The 19,685-nt window shown below is 43.2% G+C and overlaps 1 protein-coding gene across 1 annotated transcript in view; it reads left to right on the forward strand.

Moving 5' to 3' along the window:
• TBC1D22B (TBC1 domain family member 22B) overlaps positions 1-9,526 on the forward strand; it is a 95,728-nt gene extending 86,202 nt beyond the window's left edge. The window contains exon 13 of the mRNA XM_049765363.1: positions 9,107-9,526. Within this exon, the coding sequence (XP_049621320.1) occupies positions 9,107-9,235 (129 nt within the window). The 3' untranslated portion in view covers positions 9,236-9,526. The remainder of the gene's footprint in view (positions 1-9,106) is intronic.
• Positions 9,527-19,685: the final 10,159 nt, after the last annotated feature.

A 19,685-nucleotide genomic window follows, 5' to 3' on the forward strand; every position in this document is an offset into this window, starting at 1 on the left:
CTTTCTGCTATTACCCGCAGCCTAAGCACACGGCCTTTTGTCTGCTGCTGTGTGGACACCTCAGTCAGTCCTGCTTATGCAGGAGTCATATCTCTTTTCCTTAGGCAAAACACAATGGAGTTTTACACCGGACCATGGCAGAGTTTCATTCCTCACAGTTCTGTAGTTGTGTGAGTAAGAAAAAAAGCATGCCTGCCTGAGTCTGGGTAGACAGTGTCCTTCAGGAGTTGGGGGCCTGGGTTGTCAGTGAGGGCCCACAAGCTCATCCTGACTATGAGAGCCATAGGTTGTGCAGTAAGACCTGCAGACATCTCTGTAGCAGAGGCATTTTGAGAGAGCCAAGAGAGTTCTCTCAGGCTGGGAGGAGAAATTCTAGGGCTCAAAACAGCAATGTGCCAATGAGAGGAGCTGCAGAAAAGAATGGGATTTGTGAAGATCTGAGCAGACAGCCGCCTGTCGCTGAAAGGAGCTGGGACCATAGTATAGCTGGGAGGGCATTTGCCTATACATGGCTGACCCAGCTTCAATCCCTGTACCCCATAAGCACACTACCACCACCCCGCAGACCATCAAGAGTGACTCCTGAGTGCAGAGCCAGGAGTAACTCCTGAGTACCTCTGTGTATGATTGCCCAGGACAAAGGGGAAAAAAATTAAAATTTAAAGAGTGCTGGCTCATTATTATGCAGAATGCCTCCTTTATTTGGGGTGTGTGGCTTGTTGTTTTTTTCTTAATGAAGTTGGCATAGTGCCTTTGGGGGAGTGGAGGCATCCTCCTCATGGCTAGTTTCCAGAAGTACAGGGACTTGACCTGTGTATTACCCCTGCCTTTGCTCACTGGACTTTTGTCTGCTGGGGCTCTCCATCTTATACTTCCCCTCAGGTTGCTGACCATCTTCTGGAGAGATACTTTGACACTATGATTAGTCAGTGTTATCATTCTTTCACCAGTGGATTTTAGGCCTGACCTGGGTTCGTGGCCTGGTGTTTTTCTTATTTGCTCATCTGTTTGCTTTTGGGTGCATACCCAGTAATCTCAAAGTCTGGGACTAAACTCAGGACTCCTGTTTGAAAAGTATGTGCCCAGAGTTTGAGACCTCTTCCTGGTTCTCATTTCCTTGGGAGGTTGTTTTTATTTTTGTTTTTGTTTTGTTTAGGGGCCACACTCAGTGTGTTCAGGGTTTACTCCTCTGTGCTCAAGGCTCACTCCTGGTAGGGATTGGGGGACCAAATATTCTGGGGCTCAAACTTGGTCAGCCTCATGCAAAGTAAGTGTCCCACCATGGCCTTATTTTGTGAACTACTAAAACAAGAAACTATCACTTAACATTTTGTAATAAATTATTTATTTATGAGGAAAGGAAAAGGTATACATAATAAAGTAGTAGCCCACAGGAAATCTGAAAACTTTACAACCACAGCAATCTAGGGAAAATATCCATATCTTAGCATGAACATCTCCATCACCATAGTCTACAAAGCTATCTGGGAAATGTAGCATGTATGAGAGCCCAGGAAAGTCTGGACCCACACAAATGTCAAAACAGGCAGTAAGCAGGCTTCAGCCAACAGTTCAGATGGCGCAGAATTGATTTCCTGACACACTTAAAAGATTCTTAGTTGGATTCCTATAAATGGACAAAAAGGGAGCCAGTAAGAGAGCCAGTAAGGGAGTCAGTGGGACCAAAGCATTGGCTAATCTCAGAACCTTTTCCTTTAATTCTACGGAAGAAAACCTGGGCGAGATTCCCATGCTAATGGATTGGCTCTCATAGGACACAGGTCAGAGTTATTAAGTGAAATAGTCCAGGCCCCAGTTATAACTCGCTGTAAATGAATCCTCTGAACCAGATGGCATCTACCCACCTCTGCTGTAAGAATTCGGGCAGGGACTGTAGACCGAAGCCCGAGCATGGGTGGGATCCACCCTGAACTGCCAAGAGGGAACCTTCAAGTACAGCCCTTCCTCCCCAGTAGGACACACCAGGAAAGGGCTGTGATTTCTACAGATGCAAACAAAAACAAGCCTTTGAGGGGGACTTGGCATGGCTTATTCTAGGACGGACTTGCCATTTGGTGCTTTGTTATAGTAGAAAGCAATGAATTAAAATTTGACTTAATAGTTTACGAAAAGTATATGCTTCAGAAATATTTTTTTGTTTGGGGACACACACAGTGGTGCTCAGAGATTACTTCTGGCTCTGCTCATAGGGATCATTTCTGGTAGTTTGGGGTATGGAGTATCTGGGATCAAACCGGGGTTGGCCATGTGCAAGGCAAACGCCCTGCCTGTTTCAGTAATGCTCAAGCCCTAGAAAATTTTATTTATTTTAGGTCACACGTAGGAGCACTCAAGAGTTTATTCCTGATTCTTTGCTCAGGGGTCACTCCTGACAGGGCTTCGGGGCCCATATTAGGTTCTGAGAATCAAACCCAACAGCCACTAATCAAGTTAACACCCTACCTGCTGTACTATCTTTCCCGAGAAAATTTGTTTGTGGATCAGAGGAAATATTTTTGCTACCACAGTAATTCTCAAAACATAGTGATGTATTTTAAAGTATTTGTCTAGGGAAAGTATTTTTATTTTTTATTTAATTTTTGGGCTACACCCAGCAGTTTTCAGGATTTATTCCTGGATCTTCACTCAGGGATCACTCCTGGCAGGACTCAGGGACCCAGATGGGATGCTGAGGATCAAACCTGAGTGGCTATGTCAAGGCAAGTGCCCTATCAGCTGTACTATTTCTCCAGCCCAGGAAATTTTTCTCACATGCTTGAATACACTTTACATCTGCAAAAAGTGTTCTAGTCTTCTAAAGTGATATATAGTATCTTATTTAATAGCGTGTGTTGTAATTGGCCTTGAAGTCCTTTTGCTGTTAGTTATTACATGTCTTTTCGGTTCTGCTTGACCCTTATCTCTGAGTAAAATTAATTGTCTCTTCCAGGTTTCCTTCAGATAACCTCTTGTATGACTTTTTTTTTTTTTTTTTTGTCCTTCTGAGTTATGTCTCGCTTCTCTCCCTGCTCTCTGGAAGGCAGTATATGGTACAGTGGAGGTGAAAACAGGGTCCAGGACCCAATTGCTTGGGTTCGGATCTCCTCCCAGCATACGGCTGACATCCTGGACATGTTCCCTACTCTCTGTCTCAATTTTTCTTCCATAGAGTGGAGGTAATGATCTATCTCATAGAACAGATGTAGATGTTAAGTGAGTCCATGGAGAGCACATGCAAAAAGCATCTCGCACCCTACCTAGACCGCAGTGCTCCCATTTAGTGTTCAGCAAGTAATGACTAGTATGCTAAGTATCATCACCCTTGATGTGGCCCTTTTTCCTCAGTGGACAACACCCAGTGTTCCCCTTGGACCTTTCTTTTCCCAAGATCTCTGCTTATGACCTTCTCTTGTGCTCCCTTTTTCTACTCCTTGTTCATCCTCCCAAACTCCTTTCCCCACCCCACACACACCACACTCCACAAACCAAATTCCTTCCTGTCTTTGCCTTTGGGTTCTGTGGATGCTCAAGCATGCACCTGGGCCAGGTTCCTTGCAACCACTTCCAGCTCTTCTCCCTCGGATGCCCTCAGCCCTTCCCATTGATTCACAACCAGTCTCAGTTGCTGAGCCTACGAGCCTACAAGCTGTGATTTCAGTCTTAGATCTCATTGTATGTGTTCCCGAGAGCTTTCTTTGTAACTCACTTATTCCCTGCCCTGGATCTCTTTTAGACACCCCCCCCCCCCCCAGGTAAGAGCACCTGATTTGTGGCTGACGTTGCCACAGCCAGGAATTTTCCGTTTCTACTTCTTTATCTTCATTCCAAGCTTATTAACGCTTTGGGCAGGGTTTCACGTTTTGTAGCACCATGATGGGCATGTGTCACCACTAGATGGCAGAATGGTTCCTGCCAGCTGAGCCCTTACAGCTTTGGGAGAAAATAGAGGACAATTTGGGCCAGAGGTAAAATTATTTTTAAGGCTTCTGGGAGGTTTATATAAAGGCTGGGTGTATTGGAAATTATAGGTAGAGCCTCTCTCAACAAGTAATATTTTGTTCTGGAGCAAAAAACCCATTGTAGGTTTCATGTTATCAGTTGTACAGTTGTATGTGGCCAGAATTGAAAAATTAGAAAATATCAATAAGCAAGATAAAAAGAAAAAAAATATATAGGGTACTTTAAATATTACCACACAAAAGTGATGTTTCTTTTTATATATTTTTGAGGCAAATTTTATGGAAAAAAATAACATAGATTATATATAATAACCAGTTAAAGTCCATTTTTTGGGTCACACCCGCGTGGTTCTCAGGGGTTACTCCTGACTCTGTGCTCAGAAATTGTTCGGGGGACCATATGGGATGCTGGGATTCGAACAACAATCCATCCTAGGTCGGCTGCATGCAAGGCAAACATCCTACCGCTATGCTATCTCTCCGGGCCCTTGTAGCCTTTGTTTTTTAATATCCTTTTATGTTTACATAAAATGTAGTGGATGCTCCGTAATGTCAGAAATATAGAAATAACTACATTGTGAACTATCCTAACAATGAGAATGTATGAGGGAAATAGAAAGCCTGTCTAGAGTACAGGCAGGGGTGGGGTGGGGAGGAGGGAGATTCGGGGCACTGGTGTTGGGAATGTTGCACTGGTGATGAGAGGTGTTCTTTCATGACTGAAACTCAACCACATTTATGTTTGTAATCAAGGTGTTTTAATAAAATTTAAAAAAAGAAATGTAGATCTACATCATATATTTTTTGGGAGGGGGTCACACCTGACAGCGCTCAGGGGTTACTCCTGGCTCTACACTCAGAAATCACCCCTGGCAGGCACAGGGGACCATATGGGATGCCGGGATTCGAACCACCATCCTTCTGCATAAAAGGCAAACACCCTATCTCCATGCTATCTCTCCGGCCCTATATCATATTTTTTATTTTTTATACATTACATGAATATATACTTGTATGAAACTCATGAGAACATTCCAAAAATGAACTGGCCACAGAATACTCTACCTAAGGCACATTAAGATGTGCTTTAATATGTAATAAAAGGGCTCTTAGTGTGTAGTCTCTAGGTATCTCCTCCCATGGGATACCATTATTAGACTTTCACCCCATGTGTGCTTTTATTTTTTTCACAAACTTTTTTATTCATCTAGCACCAAGTCTGGTTGCCTTCTTGGATCATTATAGAATTCTGTAGAAAGTGGGCATTTCTAGGTCTACTCTTGATCTTTAGAATCCAGAATTTAGGACAGCACTTGAGTGTGTGTATTTCTGAGGTCCCACAGTCAGTTCAGCTTTTGCAGCCTGGCTTGAACCACTAGCTATGATGGCAGTGATAATACCAGTCCCATTTGGAGCCCTGGAGGTCTTCCCATGGCTGCAGGGTCCCAGAATCTTTTGGTCTGGACAAGACTAAGCCAGCTCCTATGTCAGGGAAGGCAGGACTGGCTCTTGAGTCATTGAGGTGTGTCCTTGAGATGCAGGATAGCAGTTTGACCTCACTTAGCAGGTTGATTGAAAGTGGGAATGAATTTTACTGCTGACAAAAGTAATTTGTACAAAATTGAAAGTTTTTGATGTGGATAAATTAAGTTTTAAAATGTAATATCAGTGTTAATGTGGACTGTTGGGTGTTCAACTGGCCTCTGCAGGGAAGTATAATAAGAATTCTTGTTAGCTGTGGGGTGGATCAAGAGAAGGGCAGGCTATTAGAGCAAGACATTAACCCAGGGTCCACATTTAGAGGTCAAGGGATCCATGGGTGTGAAGGGAAAAATAATTCATTTTATTTTCAATGATCCCTAATTGAAAGTTAATGTGTCCTACAATAATGAATGTAGGCGACGAAGAAGAATAGTAATATTGCTAGTACCTTTCTTTCTCACTAATTGTAAGCATGTTCTTATATTAAATTGTTGCAGATATCTCAAAGCATTACGTTCATTACCACTTTGAAATTACAATAGTTATTTAATGTGCCATAAGAAAACATATCCCCTATAGACTATGTTAATCAAATGTATATTGCAGTAGGGCAAATTTGTTTTTAAAAAGCTTTAATATTCATATTTCAAGTAAATTTAGAACCATTATTCTGAGAGGGGACTCCATTAACTTCACCAAGGAATCTGACATACAGAAAAGATTAAGACACTATAATAGGGGACCAGAGTAATACTATAGTGGGTATGCACTTACCTTGCATGCAGATGATACAAGTTCCATCCCAGGTACCTCATATGATCCCCCAATTTCATCAGGAAAGTTTCTGAGTACAGAGCCAGGAGTAAGCCCTGAGAACTGCCAGGTGTGGAGCAAAATAACAAACAAATTTTATAAAAAATTTTAATCAGGGGCCGGGCGGTGGCGCTGGAGGTAAGGTGCCTGCCTTACCTGCGCTAGCCTAGGAGACGGACCGCGGTTCGATCCCCCGGCGTCCCATATGGTCCCCCAAGCCAGGAGCGACTTCTGAGCGCATAGCCAGGAGTAACCCCTGAGCGTTACCGGGTGTGGCCCAAAAACCAAAAAAAAAAAAAAAAACAAAAAAACAAAAACAAAAAATTTTAATCAGTTAGTTTTTTTTCTGGTTGTTTTTTGTGTCATAATCAGCAGGGTTTGGCGGTTACTCCTGGCTCTACACTCAACAAGGAATCTTATGGGAAACTAGGGATAGAAACGAGGTCAACCTTCTGTAAGGCAAACACCCTACCCACTGTACTATTGTTCCAGCCCCCTCCACAAGGAATTTTAATAATAAAGGAAATTCTGGAGGTAAATGTTAAATAAATTCAAAGTTATATGGAGAAAAGTATGTCAACTGTGTATTATACAGATAAAGGACTGGAAGGAAATAAGCCAAAAGGACTGAAAGGGACTTTTTCTTGACTGTGAAGTCACGGGTATTTATTTCTTGCCTTTTTATATCTAATCTAAACAAGACTGCCACAGAGTATGATTTAAAAACATTCTCTTTAAAAAACATTCTATCAATAAGAGTAAATAATAAAACAAATAGAAGAAACCATTCTATCACACAATAATGTGAAAAAACTTTATTGTAAAAATTAAAACAAGGGGCTTGAAGATAAAAAGCATAATAGGTCACCAAGGAAAACAAAAGAATAAAGGAAACAAAAATGTATCCCATCTCTGGAGACACACTGTTAGCATTTTATTATCCTTCAAAAATTTGTGTGCACACATGTGCCATGATTGTGTGCTCAGATGAATATACTACATGTGTCTTTGTTTTCTCTTTAATCTGAGTGGATGCACGTTTATATATTGTTATGTATCACTGTGCTATCACTCTGGCCTGCAACATGTCTTTAAAGTTTGGTTCGAAGATGACTGCTCCCCTCTTTCAGCCATATATATTTTCTGGGAAGGAGAAAAGTTAATTAGGACAGAGCCCAGAAGCTTCACTGTCCTGGTGTCAGCTAGAACTTTATCATTGCAGTTGTAATAGCAACATGCCATATGCAGTGATGTGTCCCACCAAACTTCTGCTTCCTGGGAAAGAAATTCATAAAAGCTGTTCAAGGCCTCTAAAATGAAAACTATAAAACATTGCTGGTGTTTAGGATAGCTGAAAGTGACCAGAGCTGTTGGAGGGGCCCCTGACGGTGAGTTTTGTTGTTCCCTCATTGCCTTTCTTCTTGCTTGTCCTTCCTTTTTTTCTTGTTACTTTGTAGGCTTTCTTTTCCAGTGATTATTATTAACCTTTAGGCCTTTGTAGGCATTTAAAATATTCCCTTAGAGTCAGTTTCTTTTATTTAACTTTGTTTTTGGTGCCTCTTGACATTCTGAGGTTTCTAAATTCTGAAATCAAATCTGTTGGACTCTTTATGACTCTGGATTTTATGTCTGGCTATAATTACTTTATAGTCACAAAATTAAGAATATCAGGTCACAGAGAGACAGACAAGAACAGGAGGAGGTGGCCACAGCCTGGGTAACTGGATTACAGAGATAACCTAAAACCTCACTTTTATTGTTTGTTTTAATTCCACCCTAATAGGCCATCTCCATGGAGCTGTTTGAGGGACTTGGGCTTGAGAACTTAGATAAGTGGAGGGGAAAGGAGGTGTTCCTCTTGAATGGCACAATATAAAATAAGCCACAGTGATAGAAATTAATGTGGCTGATTTGGACCTGTTTGGATCAGGCATGTTTGTTGAGCACAGTTGAAAACAGGCTGGGTAGGTGGTTGAAGACAGCAAAGATTTTAGAGAGGATAGAGACAGTGTCTGTGGATAAACAGATTACCAGGAGAATTAACAGATTAATAGGAAAAGGGTGTTAAATGCAAAAAAATATCCTGTGGTCTTATCAAGAAAGGTGGGAGTAGTTTGATTTTTTGATTGTTGGTGTTTTGTTTTATTTTGTTTTGGGGGGGGTCACACCCGGTGACTCTCAGGGGTTACTCCTGGCTATACACTCAGAAATCGCTCCTGGCTTTGAGAGCCATATGGTATGCCAGAGATCGAACCCAGGTCCGTCCTGGATCAACCGTGTACAAGGCAAACGCCCTACCACTGTGCCATCCACGGCCCCAATTTGTTTTTAAGGAAGCATATTCCATACTAACCAAAGGGAAATGGAGAAAATTAGAGTATAGCTAAGTGCTGGAATACTAACATTGAGAATATTCATTTTTTAAAGCTGTATAGAAAAACATGAAAATTAAAAAGTATGAATGAAAAGTAAAAAGTGATTAAAAATATATAAAATCCTACTCATGGTTACAACTATTTTTAAAAATGCATGTAAGATAAAAGGATAAATAGGAATACTTCAAAATAAGAAGTATTTAGAGATGAGTAGTTCTTTATAAATAAGGATATTTATAGTATCCTTATTTATTGTTGTGATTATTACACTGTTTTAAAAGAAGCAGGTGTTGGTGGCCCAAAGCATCAGCTAGAGAAGTTCCAGGTTTCCTGAGGTGAACTGGGGGAAGAGGGGTCCTACTGCCAGACCTGTGGGATGTATGAGCCTCCCTTTCCACCCAAGAAGGGGCTCTCATTCCAATCTGTGGTGCCTTGATGTGGAGTCCTGGGATGATGGAATCCTTTCTTGCCTTCCAGGGTCTCCTCATGCTGCTACAAAACCTGCCTACGATACACTGGGGCAACGAGGAGATCGGGCTGCTGCTTGCTGAGGCCTATAGACTCAAGTACATGTTTGCCGATGCCCCAAATCACTACCGCCGATAGGTGCTGTCTCCCCCCCGGGGGCCCACATTGTCCCCATCTCTGATGGCAAGTCTGACCACTGTGGCCACTGTGCACGCCGCGGGCCCGGCCAGGGACCACTCCTGCTGTACAAAGCTCCCACCGCCGCCCGGGGCTCAACTCTCTGCCGTGCCTGTCCACCACTCCATGTCTTGCTCTGGACAGGCCTCCTGGCCCACTGTCAGTATTCCATGCTGTGTGGAGAGGCTCGGCTCTGGGCAGGACAGAGAAGGAGAAGGAGGTGCAGGGTTGTCGGCCCCTTCCAGCAAAACTGGACACAAGTAAAAGAAGGAGCAGGGAAAGGCTCAGGGTCCCGATTCACATTGTCCCCATGTGGACTGGCTGTTGTTGCCTCCCAGCCCCAACTGATGCCATTGTTCTTTGTGACATTAATTTGATTTAATCACAGTTTAAAAGCCGCCTTATATTTTCATGACACTCCCGGCCTCCTGGCCCCACTCTCCTCACTCCCATTTCCTTGCCCTCATCTGAGCCAGGGAGGAGCTGTGTTCGCCCTGGAGGAGGCCCAGTGCTGATAACTCTGGGTCACGGCCTTCACCCAAGGGCTAGATTTGGTTGTTCCTTTTCTCACCAGACATCTGTTTATGAGCCTGCATGTGTGTGATGGGAGGGTCACACGTGCCCGTCATTGTGAACCATGAGTCTCGTTTCCTGTGTCCTACATTAGCCCTGTTACAGGCAGCTGAGCAGGGCCCGTTGACCACACCAATACGCTTCCCTAGAGAAGGATGAGGGCAGGGACGGGAGCAGAACCCTTTCCCCTCTCCAGACCCTTGATCCAGGATGACCCACTCCAAGATATTATGTGTAAATTGTTTTATTATGTATATGGGTAAAGATGTACAAATATGTGTCCTCTTTGTAGAAGATATGGTTTTATATTTATAATGTGCATCGACATGTGAAAGCAATCTAGGTCACTAGCACAGATGAAGCTGCAGCCAGTGGCTCCAGCCCCTCCAGGGTTGTTTCTGGGGGCCCTCATGTGTGTGGGGGTGAGGGTGAGTGGACAGAGGTGCTCTGGGAGCATAGCTGGACAGATGGCACCTCCACCCATCTCCCCACCCTCCAGGCCTTCTTGGAGCCTCTGCCCTGCTCCTAACCCCTTCAGCAGAGCTCCCTCCCCACCACCCCTAAGATCTCCAGAGGCAGAAGCCCTTCTGCATGTGTTTAGCCCCTGCCCTTTCCTCCACACTCTGGGAAGGACTTTGTTTGTTCTTCTTCTTTTTTTTTTTTTAACATTTTTAAGTCACATTGTTTTCAGGACAGCAGCTGTCTGTGACTGACTCACAGTGCCAAGGACAGGGGTTTCCTGAGTGTCCCTGGGTTCTTCTCAGAGAGAGGCATCACCTGGCAACCCCTCCCACCACCAGTTACTTCCCACATAGCTCATGAGATGTGGGACCTACGCATGGTTTTGGATATTCGGTAGCTGGGGAACAGGGCAACAAGCAACTCTTGTCCTCTTCCAGGGAAGCCTGCTGTGTCCCGGGGTGTGGGGCAGCACCGAGGAAGTCCCTCCATGCCCGGCACATTACATTTCTCATTGGCAGCTGTTTCTCAGGCATCCTTCCTGCCCCTTCTCTTCCCCTGCAGTGTGCCTCAATAGTGTCCTTCTCAGAGAGGGGCTATGAACCCCCCTCCACAAAACTAATTAATTAAAGAAAGACACTTGTGTCCCCAAGTGGTGGTTTTATTTTTTTAGTTTTTATGTTTGTATGGGAAATTGTGGATAAAGTGAAAGAACTGTAAATAAATAGTGTATTTCCTCCTCCACTGCTGATGTCACTCCCTGGGATTTGTGTTGCCTGGAACCTGGGTGTCTCTTTTTCTTTGGGGTATTTTGCCCACTCTATTAAGTGGGGGAGACCAGCCTCCAACACAGTGAAGTAGGGGAGATACAAAGACAGTCGGAGAACATGGACCAGCATCCGCTCTGGGAAGAAGTTTGTGCAATCTCCAGAAGTGGGAGACTTCTAGTCCCTCTTCATTGGCATCTGTAGATCACTGTGATACATGTGCCTGGCATTGTGATTAAGCTCCTCACTTGCAGTATCGCATTTATCCAGAACCATCTCATGGAGGTTAGTGAATAGAAGAAAGCCTTAGAGATGATCTAGTTCCACATCTTCATTGTTCACTAAAAAAAAAAAAAAAAAAAAATCTAAAAGCCAAGGAAGAGGAGACAGGTGAGAGCTAGCAGCAGGCCTAGCTTTACATATTATCTCCCACCAGAACAAGAAAAGCTGAAATGTGTTGGAAGACTGACCTTCCACTTAGGGGCTCCACTAAGGTATGTGGAGGGAGGGGAAGGTGTCTGTCTCATTTCTCTGTTAGTAACCTATCTCCAGAAAGGAGTTGGCTGCATTGACTCACCTATAAAGGATAGCATGGAATGTTTGTTCCAATCAGGACTTCTCCCAAGATCCATTTGAGAACGTTTCTTGGTTTCAGTCACTAGGGTCTATATTAGGGTTGGATGTAGCTACATGTAATAAAAACAGAATAGCAATGGCTGTAGACACACACACAGATATATTGACCTTCCTGGGAGGGGAATCATATGGGATGCTGTGGATTGAACCTAGATTGAACCTACATGTAAGGCAAATACCCTACCCACTGGACTATTGCTCCAGCCCCTAGGTAGCAGTCTATTTTAAAACATATGCTAGAGCTATAGTATGGTAGCTAGAGTGCTTGCCAACTCATTGTCCTGCCAGGAGTGATTCCTGAGTGCAGAGCCAAGTGTAACGCCTGAGTATCGTCAGGTGTGCCTGGCTTTCCAAAAAAAAAAAAAGAAAGAAAGATCAGTCTTTCTATTTTGGGGGGAAGCATTTAGGGGCTACCCCTAGTAGTATTCACCTGTCTGTGCACTCAAAATAACTCCTGGGGGACTGGGTTTGGAGAACAATATGGGATGCCTGGGATCAAACCCAGGTTAACTGTATGCAATACAAATGCCCAACCTGCTGCAGTATCACTACTTTCCCTAAGCTAGGCTTTCTTTTTTTTTTTTTTTTTTTTTTTTTTTTTTTTTGGTTTTTGGGCCACACCCGTTTGACGCTCAGGGGTTACTCCTGGCTATGTGCTCAGAAATCGCCCCTGGCTTGGGTGGACCATATGGGACGCCGGGGGATCGAACCGAGGTCCTTCCTTGGCTAGCGCTTGCAAGGCAGACACCTTACCTCCAGCGCCACCTACCCGGCCCCTAGGCTTTCTTAAAAGAATATAGGGTGCAGGGAATATTGGCCTGAAATTTAACAACTTTGAAATTTAGTCTGTGTCACGATGCAGTATTTCTTTTTTTTTTTTTTTTTGGTTTTTCGGGCCACACCTGTTTGATGCTCAGGGGTTACTACTGGCTGAACACTCAGAAATTGCCCCTGGCTTGGGGGGACCATATGGGACGCCGGGGGATCGAACTGCGGTCCTTTCTTGTCTAGCGCTTGCAAGACAGACACCTTACCTCTAGCGCCACCTCGCCAGCCCCACGATGCAGTATTTCTACTTCAAATTGTTTGCACTGAGAAAGAAAATAACAAACCTGAATTTGTTTCCATTCAACATTTTTGCTTCTCATTTAGCCAGAAAACCAAGCATTTTCTGAAGGAAAAAAAAATGTTATCATGATTACTACATTGATGAAATCTTTCAAACTAGTCCTGGAATACACTGGCCTGCATTTTATTCAATATTTCTGCAACCTGAATCCCTGCAGTTTTATTTAAATGGGCTATTTTAGTTCTGTGAATACAGTAGCTCAGAAATACAAATATGAGGCAAGAGCTTTTTAATGACAGCTTTTGATTTGTCTTGGATTGTACTTTGTTTGTCAAAGTACATGCGACCAACCTGGGTTCCATCTCCAGAGCCCCATTAGGTTCCCCAAGCGCACAGGAGTGATTCCTGAGAATTGAACCAGGAGTAAGCCCTGAATCAGCGAGGTGTGGCTCTGCAAAAATTTCCTTCCCTTATTTGGGGGAAAGTTGGGGTACAGTGCCCAGAAGACCCTAGGGCCATTCCTGATGTACAATAGGCCCCAGCTCTATACTTGAAAACCCATGTTTACATAAAACAGCACTCAGCACAGAAACTGTCCAAAGCAAATTATTCTTTTTCTCCTCAGCTACTTCTGGTTCTTTAAAACATTTTCCCTTAAAAAACAAAAGACATCTTTCTCTATATTTTTCTCATAGAATATTTAATTTGACTATGGGTGGAGAAGAAATGGAAAAAGAATAAATAATAGAATTAGTATAATAAATGAGACTGGTACTATTGTTATTACCCCAACATCACAACAAAACACCCTCCCCCTTCTACACACTCATTTTCCAGGGCTTACTTCTGGCTCTGATCTCAGAGAAAACTCTTAGCAGGCTCTGGGGACCATATGGGATGTCAGAGATCAAACCCAGGCCAGATGCATGCAGGTCAAACTTCCAATCTGCTGTGCTATTGCTCTGGCCCATATTCTCTGCGACTTTACTCCCTTGTGTCACCTGAATTCCTCCAGGTCAAAGGAAGCCCTCACTTCTCAGCCAAGATGATTAAATAAAATAATCTGTTGAAATTTATGTGATCTTTTTGTTTTGTTTTGTTTGGGGGCCACACCCAGCATTGCTCAGGGGTTATTCCTAGTTCTGCACTCAGAAATCACTCCTGGCAGGCTCAGGGAATAGAACCTGGGCTTGGCCACATGTAGCCAAGGGCAAGGCAAATGTCCTACCTGCTGTGCAATTGCTCCAGCCTCCTTATCTATGATCTTAAGACTATTTAGAAAAACAGAATTTTGGGCCTGGAGAGATAGCACAGCGGACGTTTGCCTTGCAAGTAGCCGATCCAGGACCAAAGGTGGTTGGTTCAAATCCCCCGTGCCTGCCAGGAGCTATTTCTGAGCAGACAGCCAGGAGTAACCCCTGAGCACTGCCAGGTGTGGCCCAAAAACCAAAAAAAAGAAAAAAGAAAAACAGGATTTTAAGAAACATTTAAGATGTATAACAAGGTATCTTCCTTTTCCAATCTTTTTAAAACATAATAAGTTCTACTCTTTCTTATTGAACCTCACACAAAGGAACCATAATTTAAAGCAACTAGTAGAGCTGTGTCCCCAAATTGTATCAACCCTTATTTACAGATGGAAGTATTTTCTTTAGACTTATAAAAATAATCTTGCTTGGAGATGGGTAATAAGAGTCCAAGACTAATTGAAGGGAGTTTTATAGCTATCAATTAAAGTGAGGAACTATACTTTTTTTCACAAGAGCAGACAAAAGGCAAAAAGGAGTTTACAAGTGCTGATTTCCACTGAAGATGACACTTCCACAACAATACCTAACAATTACTGGATGCTTACTGTGCACCCAGTATAGCAATCTTTTGGTTTTTTGGGCCACACCCAGCGGTGCTCAGGGGTTACTCCTGGCTGTCTGCTCAGAAATAGCTCCTGACAGGCACGAGGGACCATTTGGGACACCGGGATTCGAACCAACCACCTTTGGTCCTGGATCGGCTGCTTGCAAGGCAAACGCTGCTGTGCTATCACTCCGGGCCCCAGTATAGCAATCTTAAAGCAATTAACCCAATCCGATAATCCTTAAAACAATCCTATAGATTAAGTACTTTCATTATTGTTACCTGCACTTAACAAGTGGGAAAACTGGCTTGTAGAAATCAAGTAATGCTCTCAAGTTCTCATAGCTAGTATCAGAATGGTCCTGGAGGAAGAGTAGATCTTAAGAGTTTTGCCTTTCAAGTATATGGTCATGTTTCAGTAACCAAATTCCCACCTGTGACAACTCAACCATTTGAACCTGACAACTCTATCACCTAGGATCTCCACCAAGCATCACAACTAAAAGAAGTAAAAACCATTGTGGCAAGGAAGGGCAAACCCCAAAAATATGCTAAACACTGTAGTGACCCTAGTGAAAACCACAGTCATAAATTTTTAAATAATATCTTTATTTAAGCACCATGATTACAAACATGATTGTAGTTGGGGTTCAGCCATAAAAAGAACATCCCTCCTTCACAGTGCAACATTCCCACCACCAATGTCTCCCATCTCCCTCCTCCCCCACCCCGTGCCTATATTCAAGACAGACATTGTCATGATAGTTGTTAGTGTAGTTATTTCTCTAAATGCACTCACAGCTCTTTGTGGTGAGCTTCATATCATGAGCTGTTCCTTCCAGCTCACATCTCTTGTCTCTGGGCATTATTACAATAATGTCTTTTATTTTTTTAAACCCATAGATGAGTGAGACTATTCTGTATCTCCCTCTGACTTATTTTACTCAGCATAGTAGATTCCATGTATATTCATGTATAGGAAAATTTCATGACTTCATCTCTCTTGATGGCTGCATAATATTCTATTGGATATATGTACCACAGTTTCTTTAGCCATTTATCTGCTGTTGCCGCAGTCATAATTTTGGGTAGGGGTGTTACGTCCATGCCTGGCAGTGCTCAGAGCTTATTCCTGGCTCTCTTAAGGAACACTCATAGCTCAGGAGACCGTATGCAAATTTATGTGTCTCAGCTAAGGGTGCAACACTCAGCAGACATGTATTTAAGCACTGCAATTAAAGAACTTCAACTTTGTGGGCACTAAGGACAAGTATGCAAGCACTGTGATCTAATATACAGGCCCTGGTAAGTACCACAGCAAAAAATGTGCAAACAGCACAAGCAAATATGTCACACAATAACACATCAACAACAACTAAGGATGGAATTAATTATAACTATAAACTAAATTAAAATAAATAGGAAACAGGTATTTGGGACTGGAGCGATTGCACAGAGGATAGGTCATTTGCCTTGCATGCAGCCAACCTAGGTTCGACCCTGGCATTCCATATGCTCCCCCCGAGCCTGCCAGGAGTAGTTTTTGAGCACAGAGCCAAGAGTAACCCTGAGTTAATCACCAGTAAGGTGATTGCATTACACACAGCTGATCTGTGTTTGATCCTCAACACCCTTTTGGTTCCCTGAGCACCACCAGGAGTGATCTCTGAGTGTTTACTCTTCCTCCAGGACCATTCTGATACTAGCTATGAGAACTTGAGAGCATTACTTGATTTCTACAAGCCAGTTTTCCCACTTGTTAAGTGCAGGTGACAATAATGAAGTATCAAATGTAAGCCCTGAGCTAGACGTGCCCCCCCAAAAAAAACAAGTTAAATACATAAAATTTTAAAAAGTTTAACACTAAAGAAGACATTTAAAATAGAAAAGAATAAATTCAACTATCCATATAATGTGTTAATACCCATAGAGGACTCCAAAGAGTCCCCTACAAACTCATAGACATAATAAATCATTTTAACAAAGTAGTAGGCTACAAAATCAATATAAAAATCTATTACATTTCTATCTATAAACAACAAACTGGAAGATAATGAAATACAAAAAGACAATTCCACTTAAACACTTCCCAAAACTTCAAGAATCTAGAAATCAATTTAACAAGAATGTAGAAAACATCAAAACTGTAAGTGTGGGCCGGAGAGATAACACAGTGGTAGGGCATTTGCCTTGCATGCAGATGGATTGTGGTTCGAATCCCGGTATCCAAAATGGCCCCTGAGCCCGCCAGGAGTGATTTCTGAGCACAGAGCCAGGAGTAACTCCTAAGCACCGCTGGGTGTGACCCAAAAACCAAAAAAAAGAAAAACCTGTAAGTGGAGCTGTAGGGATAGTTGTAGGAATAGCTATGGGTAGGGCATCTGCCTTGCACAAGACTAACCTGAGCTCAATCCCCACATTTCATATGGTCCCCTGAAGTCCCCATAGTAATTCTTGAGTGCAGAGTCAGGAGTAACCCCCCAAAAAGCAAGCAAACAAAAACCTATAAGTCAATATTGAAAGAAATAGCAGAAGGTACTGGGAAATGGAAAATTTTTCCATATTCATGGATTGGAAGAATCAACAGTCAAACAGATCACCCTAAACAAAGCATTGAACATATTAAGTCACTCCCCATGAAAATTCTGATGACAAGCCCAAGAGATATTAGTGGTAAGGTGCTTTCCTGGTATGTAACTGTCGATCATATACTCACCTTAACATTACTAGGAGTGATCCCTGAGCACTACCAGGAGTGATTACTGAGCACAAAGCCAGGAGTTAGCCCTGAGAGTCAGGTATGGCCTCTAAACAAAAGAAAATGAGATGACGTTCTTTTTTTTTTTGGGGGGGGGGCCACATCCGGCGGTGCTCAGGGGTTACTCCTGGTTGTCTGCTCAGAAATAGCTCCTGGCAGGCACGGGGGACCATATGGGACACCGGGATTTGAACCAACCACTTTTTGGTCCTGGATCGGCTGCTTGCAAGGCAAACGCCGCTGTGCTATCTCTCCGGGCCCGAGATGCCATTCTTTAAATACTTAGAACTACTAAAATTTTTTCAGAATCGTAAAACTCCAGTGTACTTCCTAGACTTATAATACAAAATTATAGTAATCAAAACTCTGGTATGGGACTAAAGGAAAACTGAGCTCCATGGAATAGACTTGAGGATGCAAAGGAAAATCCTCAGATATATGGGGGTTACTCTGGCCAATGAGGCAAGGACTGAAGTGGAACAGTAAAACTGGGGCAAGAAAATTTCAATACTTCTTCAAAGTGGTATCAGAAAAATTGGATAGACACATGAAAAAGAAACTGAATCTCACACCTTATGCAAAAATTAATTTAAAGTGGATTCAATACCTTGAGATTAGACTAGAATCCATGAAGTATTGTTGGAGACAGTATCCTGTCAGAGGATCAATTTTTCTGTCTTCTGTTTTTTATGCAGCCTTTACCTAAGGCTGCCCATCTGCTGATTTTGCTGTAAGCTGTTGGACTAACAGGAAAGGTATTTCACAGCTGAAGGAGATTTTTCTTTGAAGCCAAAGGAAAAGTGAACACCCCCAATGCTAGTTCCAGATCTAGACCACTCCCTTTAGCTTCTTTCCGGAGTTAATAGCTACCTTCAAAAACCTGCCCCCTTCACAAACTGATGTTAGCCCAGATAAGCGGCTGCAGATCCCACTTTGGAGACATAAGGTCTCCATCCCTTCTGAATATTTTACTGCCCTTTGTTCTAAAAACCTTCCCGCCAAAAAGTATGATTGACATGTCCTCTTTTCCTGCCCATTTCTCCTCCTCTATATAAGAGATGCTGGATCAATAAATTTTGCCTCTGACCGGAACTTCGCCTGGGGTCTTCTTTACTAACCTCTCTCAGATTTTTTACAGGTGTGGTTGTTCTTTTAACCCAGCAAAATAAGAGTGCGGAAGTCCAAGAGCCTCCAAGCCGTTTCCCCGCTGGCCGGGCTCCTCCGGGGGACTCTAGGACCCCGCATTTTGGCGCCCAACAAGATGTTAATGAAATCAAAACCAGTTTACAATTTCTCACTGACACAGTTAGTTCCCTTGCTGATGTTGTCCTTCAAAATCGCCGTGCTTTAGATTTTGCCCTTATGAAAGAAGGGGGAGTCTGTGTAGCCCTTAAGGAACAATGTTGTATTTTCAAAGACAAGACTGGACTAGTTAGGAACAGTGTTCAACACATTGGTGATGGTATGAATGAATTTCTGAGCCATTTTAATCAAGAACAAAGTTGGTACCAGGGCTGGTTTTTCTCTTCTCCTTGGCTTCACACTATACTGTCCACTGTTTTGGGACCCCTCATTAGCCTCATGCTGCTCCTTTCCCTTGGCCCATGGGCTCTACGCAAACTCACGGACCTTGTTAAAAATCTGGCAGATGATAAGGAAAAAACCTCTGTTCAGGTTCACTGCCAACTAGCCCCACGTGCTTCCTGTGAAAACTTGGCTATAGTCACCAAGCCGCCCCTCCAGCCACTAAGTTTCCAGGAGATTGAGCGCATCGCTAACAGACGGAGCTCGCTCCGGTCTTTGTGCTCTCGGCTGTGGAGATGCCTACGACGGGATTAGTAGGGTCCCAGTTAGGGCATGGCCCCAAAAGGCTACGGCGTATAATTCGGACCTCCGTGCACACCCACCGCTTCCGTAGCCATCATTTTAAATGCGGCTGATGGCCATGTCCGACCTGGTCAAACCCTGCACGCCTAAGACAGGGTCTTCCACCCACGCACGACTTTCCTTCTTTTATTAGAAGAGAAAGGGGGAGATGTTGGAGACAGTATCCTGTCAGAGGATCAATTTTTCTGTCTTCTGTCTTTTATGCAGCCTTTACCTAAGGCTGCCCATCTGCTGATTTTGCTGTAAGCTGTTGGACTAACAGGAAAGGTATTTCACAGCTGAAGGAGATTTTTCTTTGAAGCCAAAGGAAAAGTGAACACCCCCAATGCTAGTTCCAGATCTAGACCACTCCCTTTAGCTTCTTTCCGGAGTTAATAGCTACCTTCAAAAACCTGCCCCCTTCACAAA

This window comes from Suncus etruscus, chromosome 18, assembly GCF_024139225.1.
Source record: "Suncus etruscus isolate mSunEtr1 chromosome 18, mSunEtr1.pri.cur, whole genome shotgun sequence".
In the NCBI taxonomy this organism is placed as follows: Eukaryota; Metazoa; Chordata; class Mammalia; order Eulipotyphla; family Soricidae; genus Suncus; species Suncus etruscus.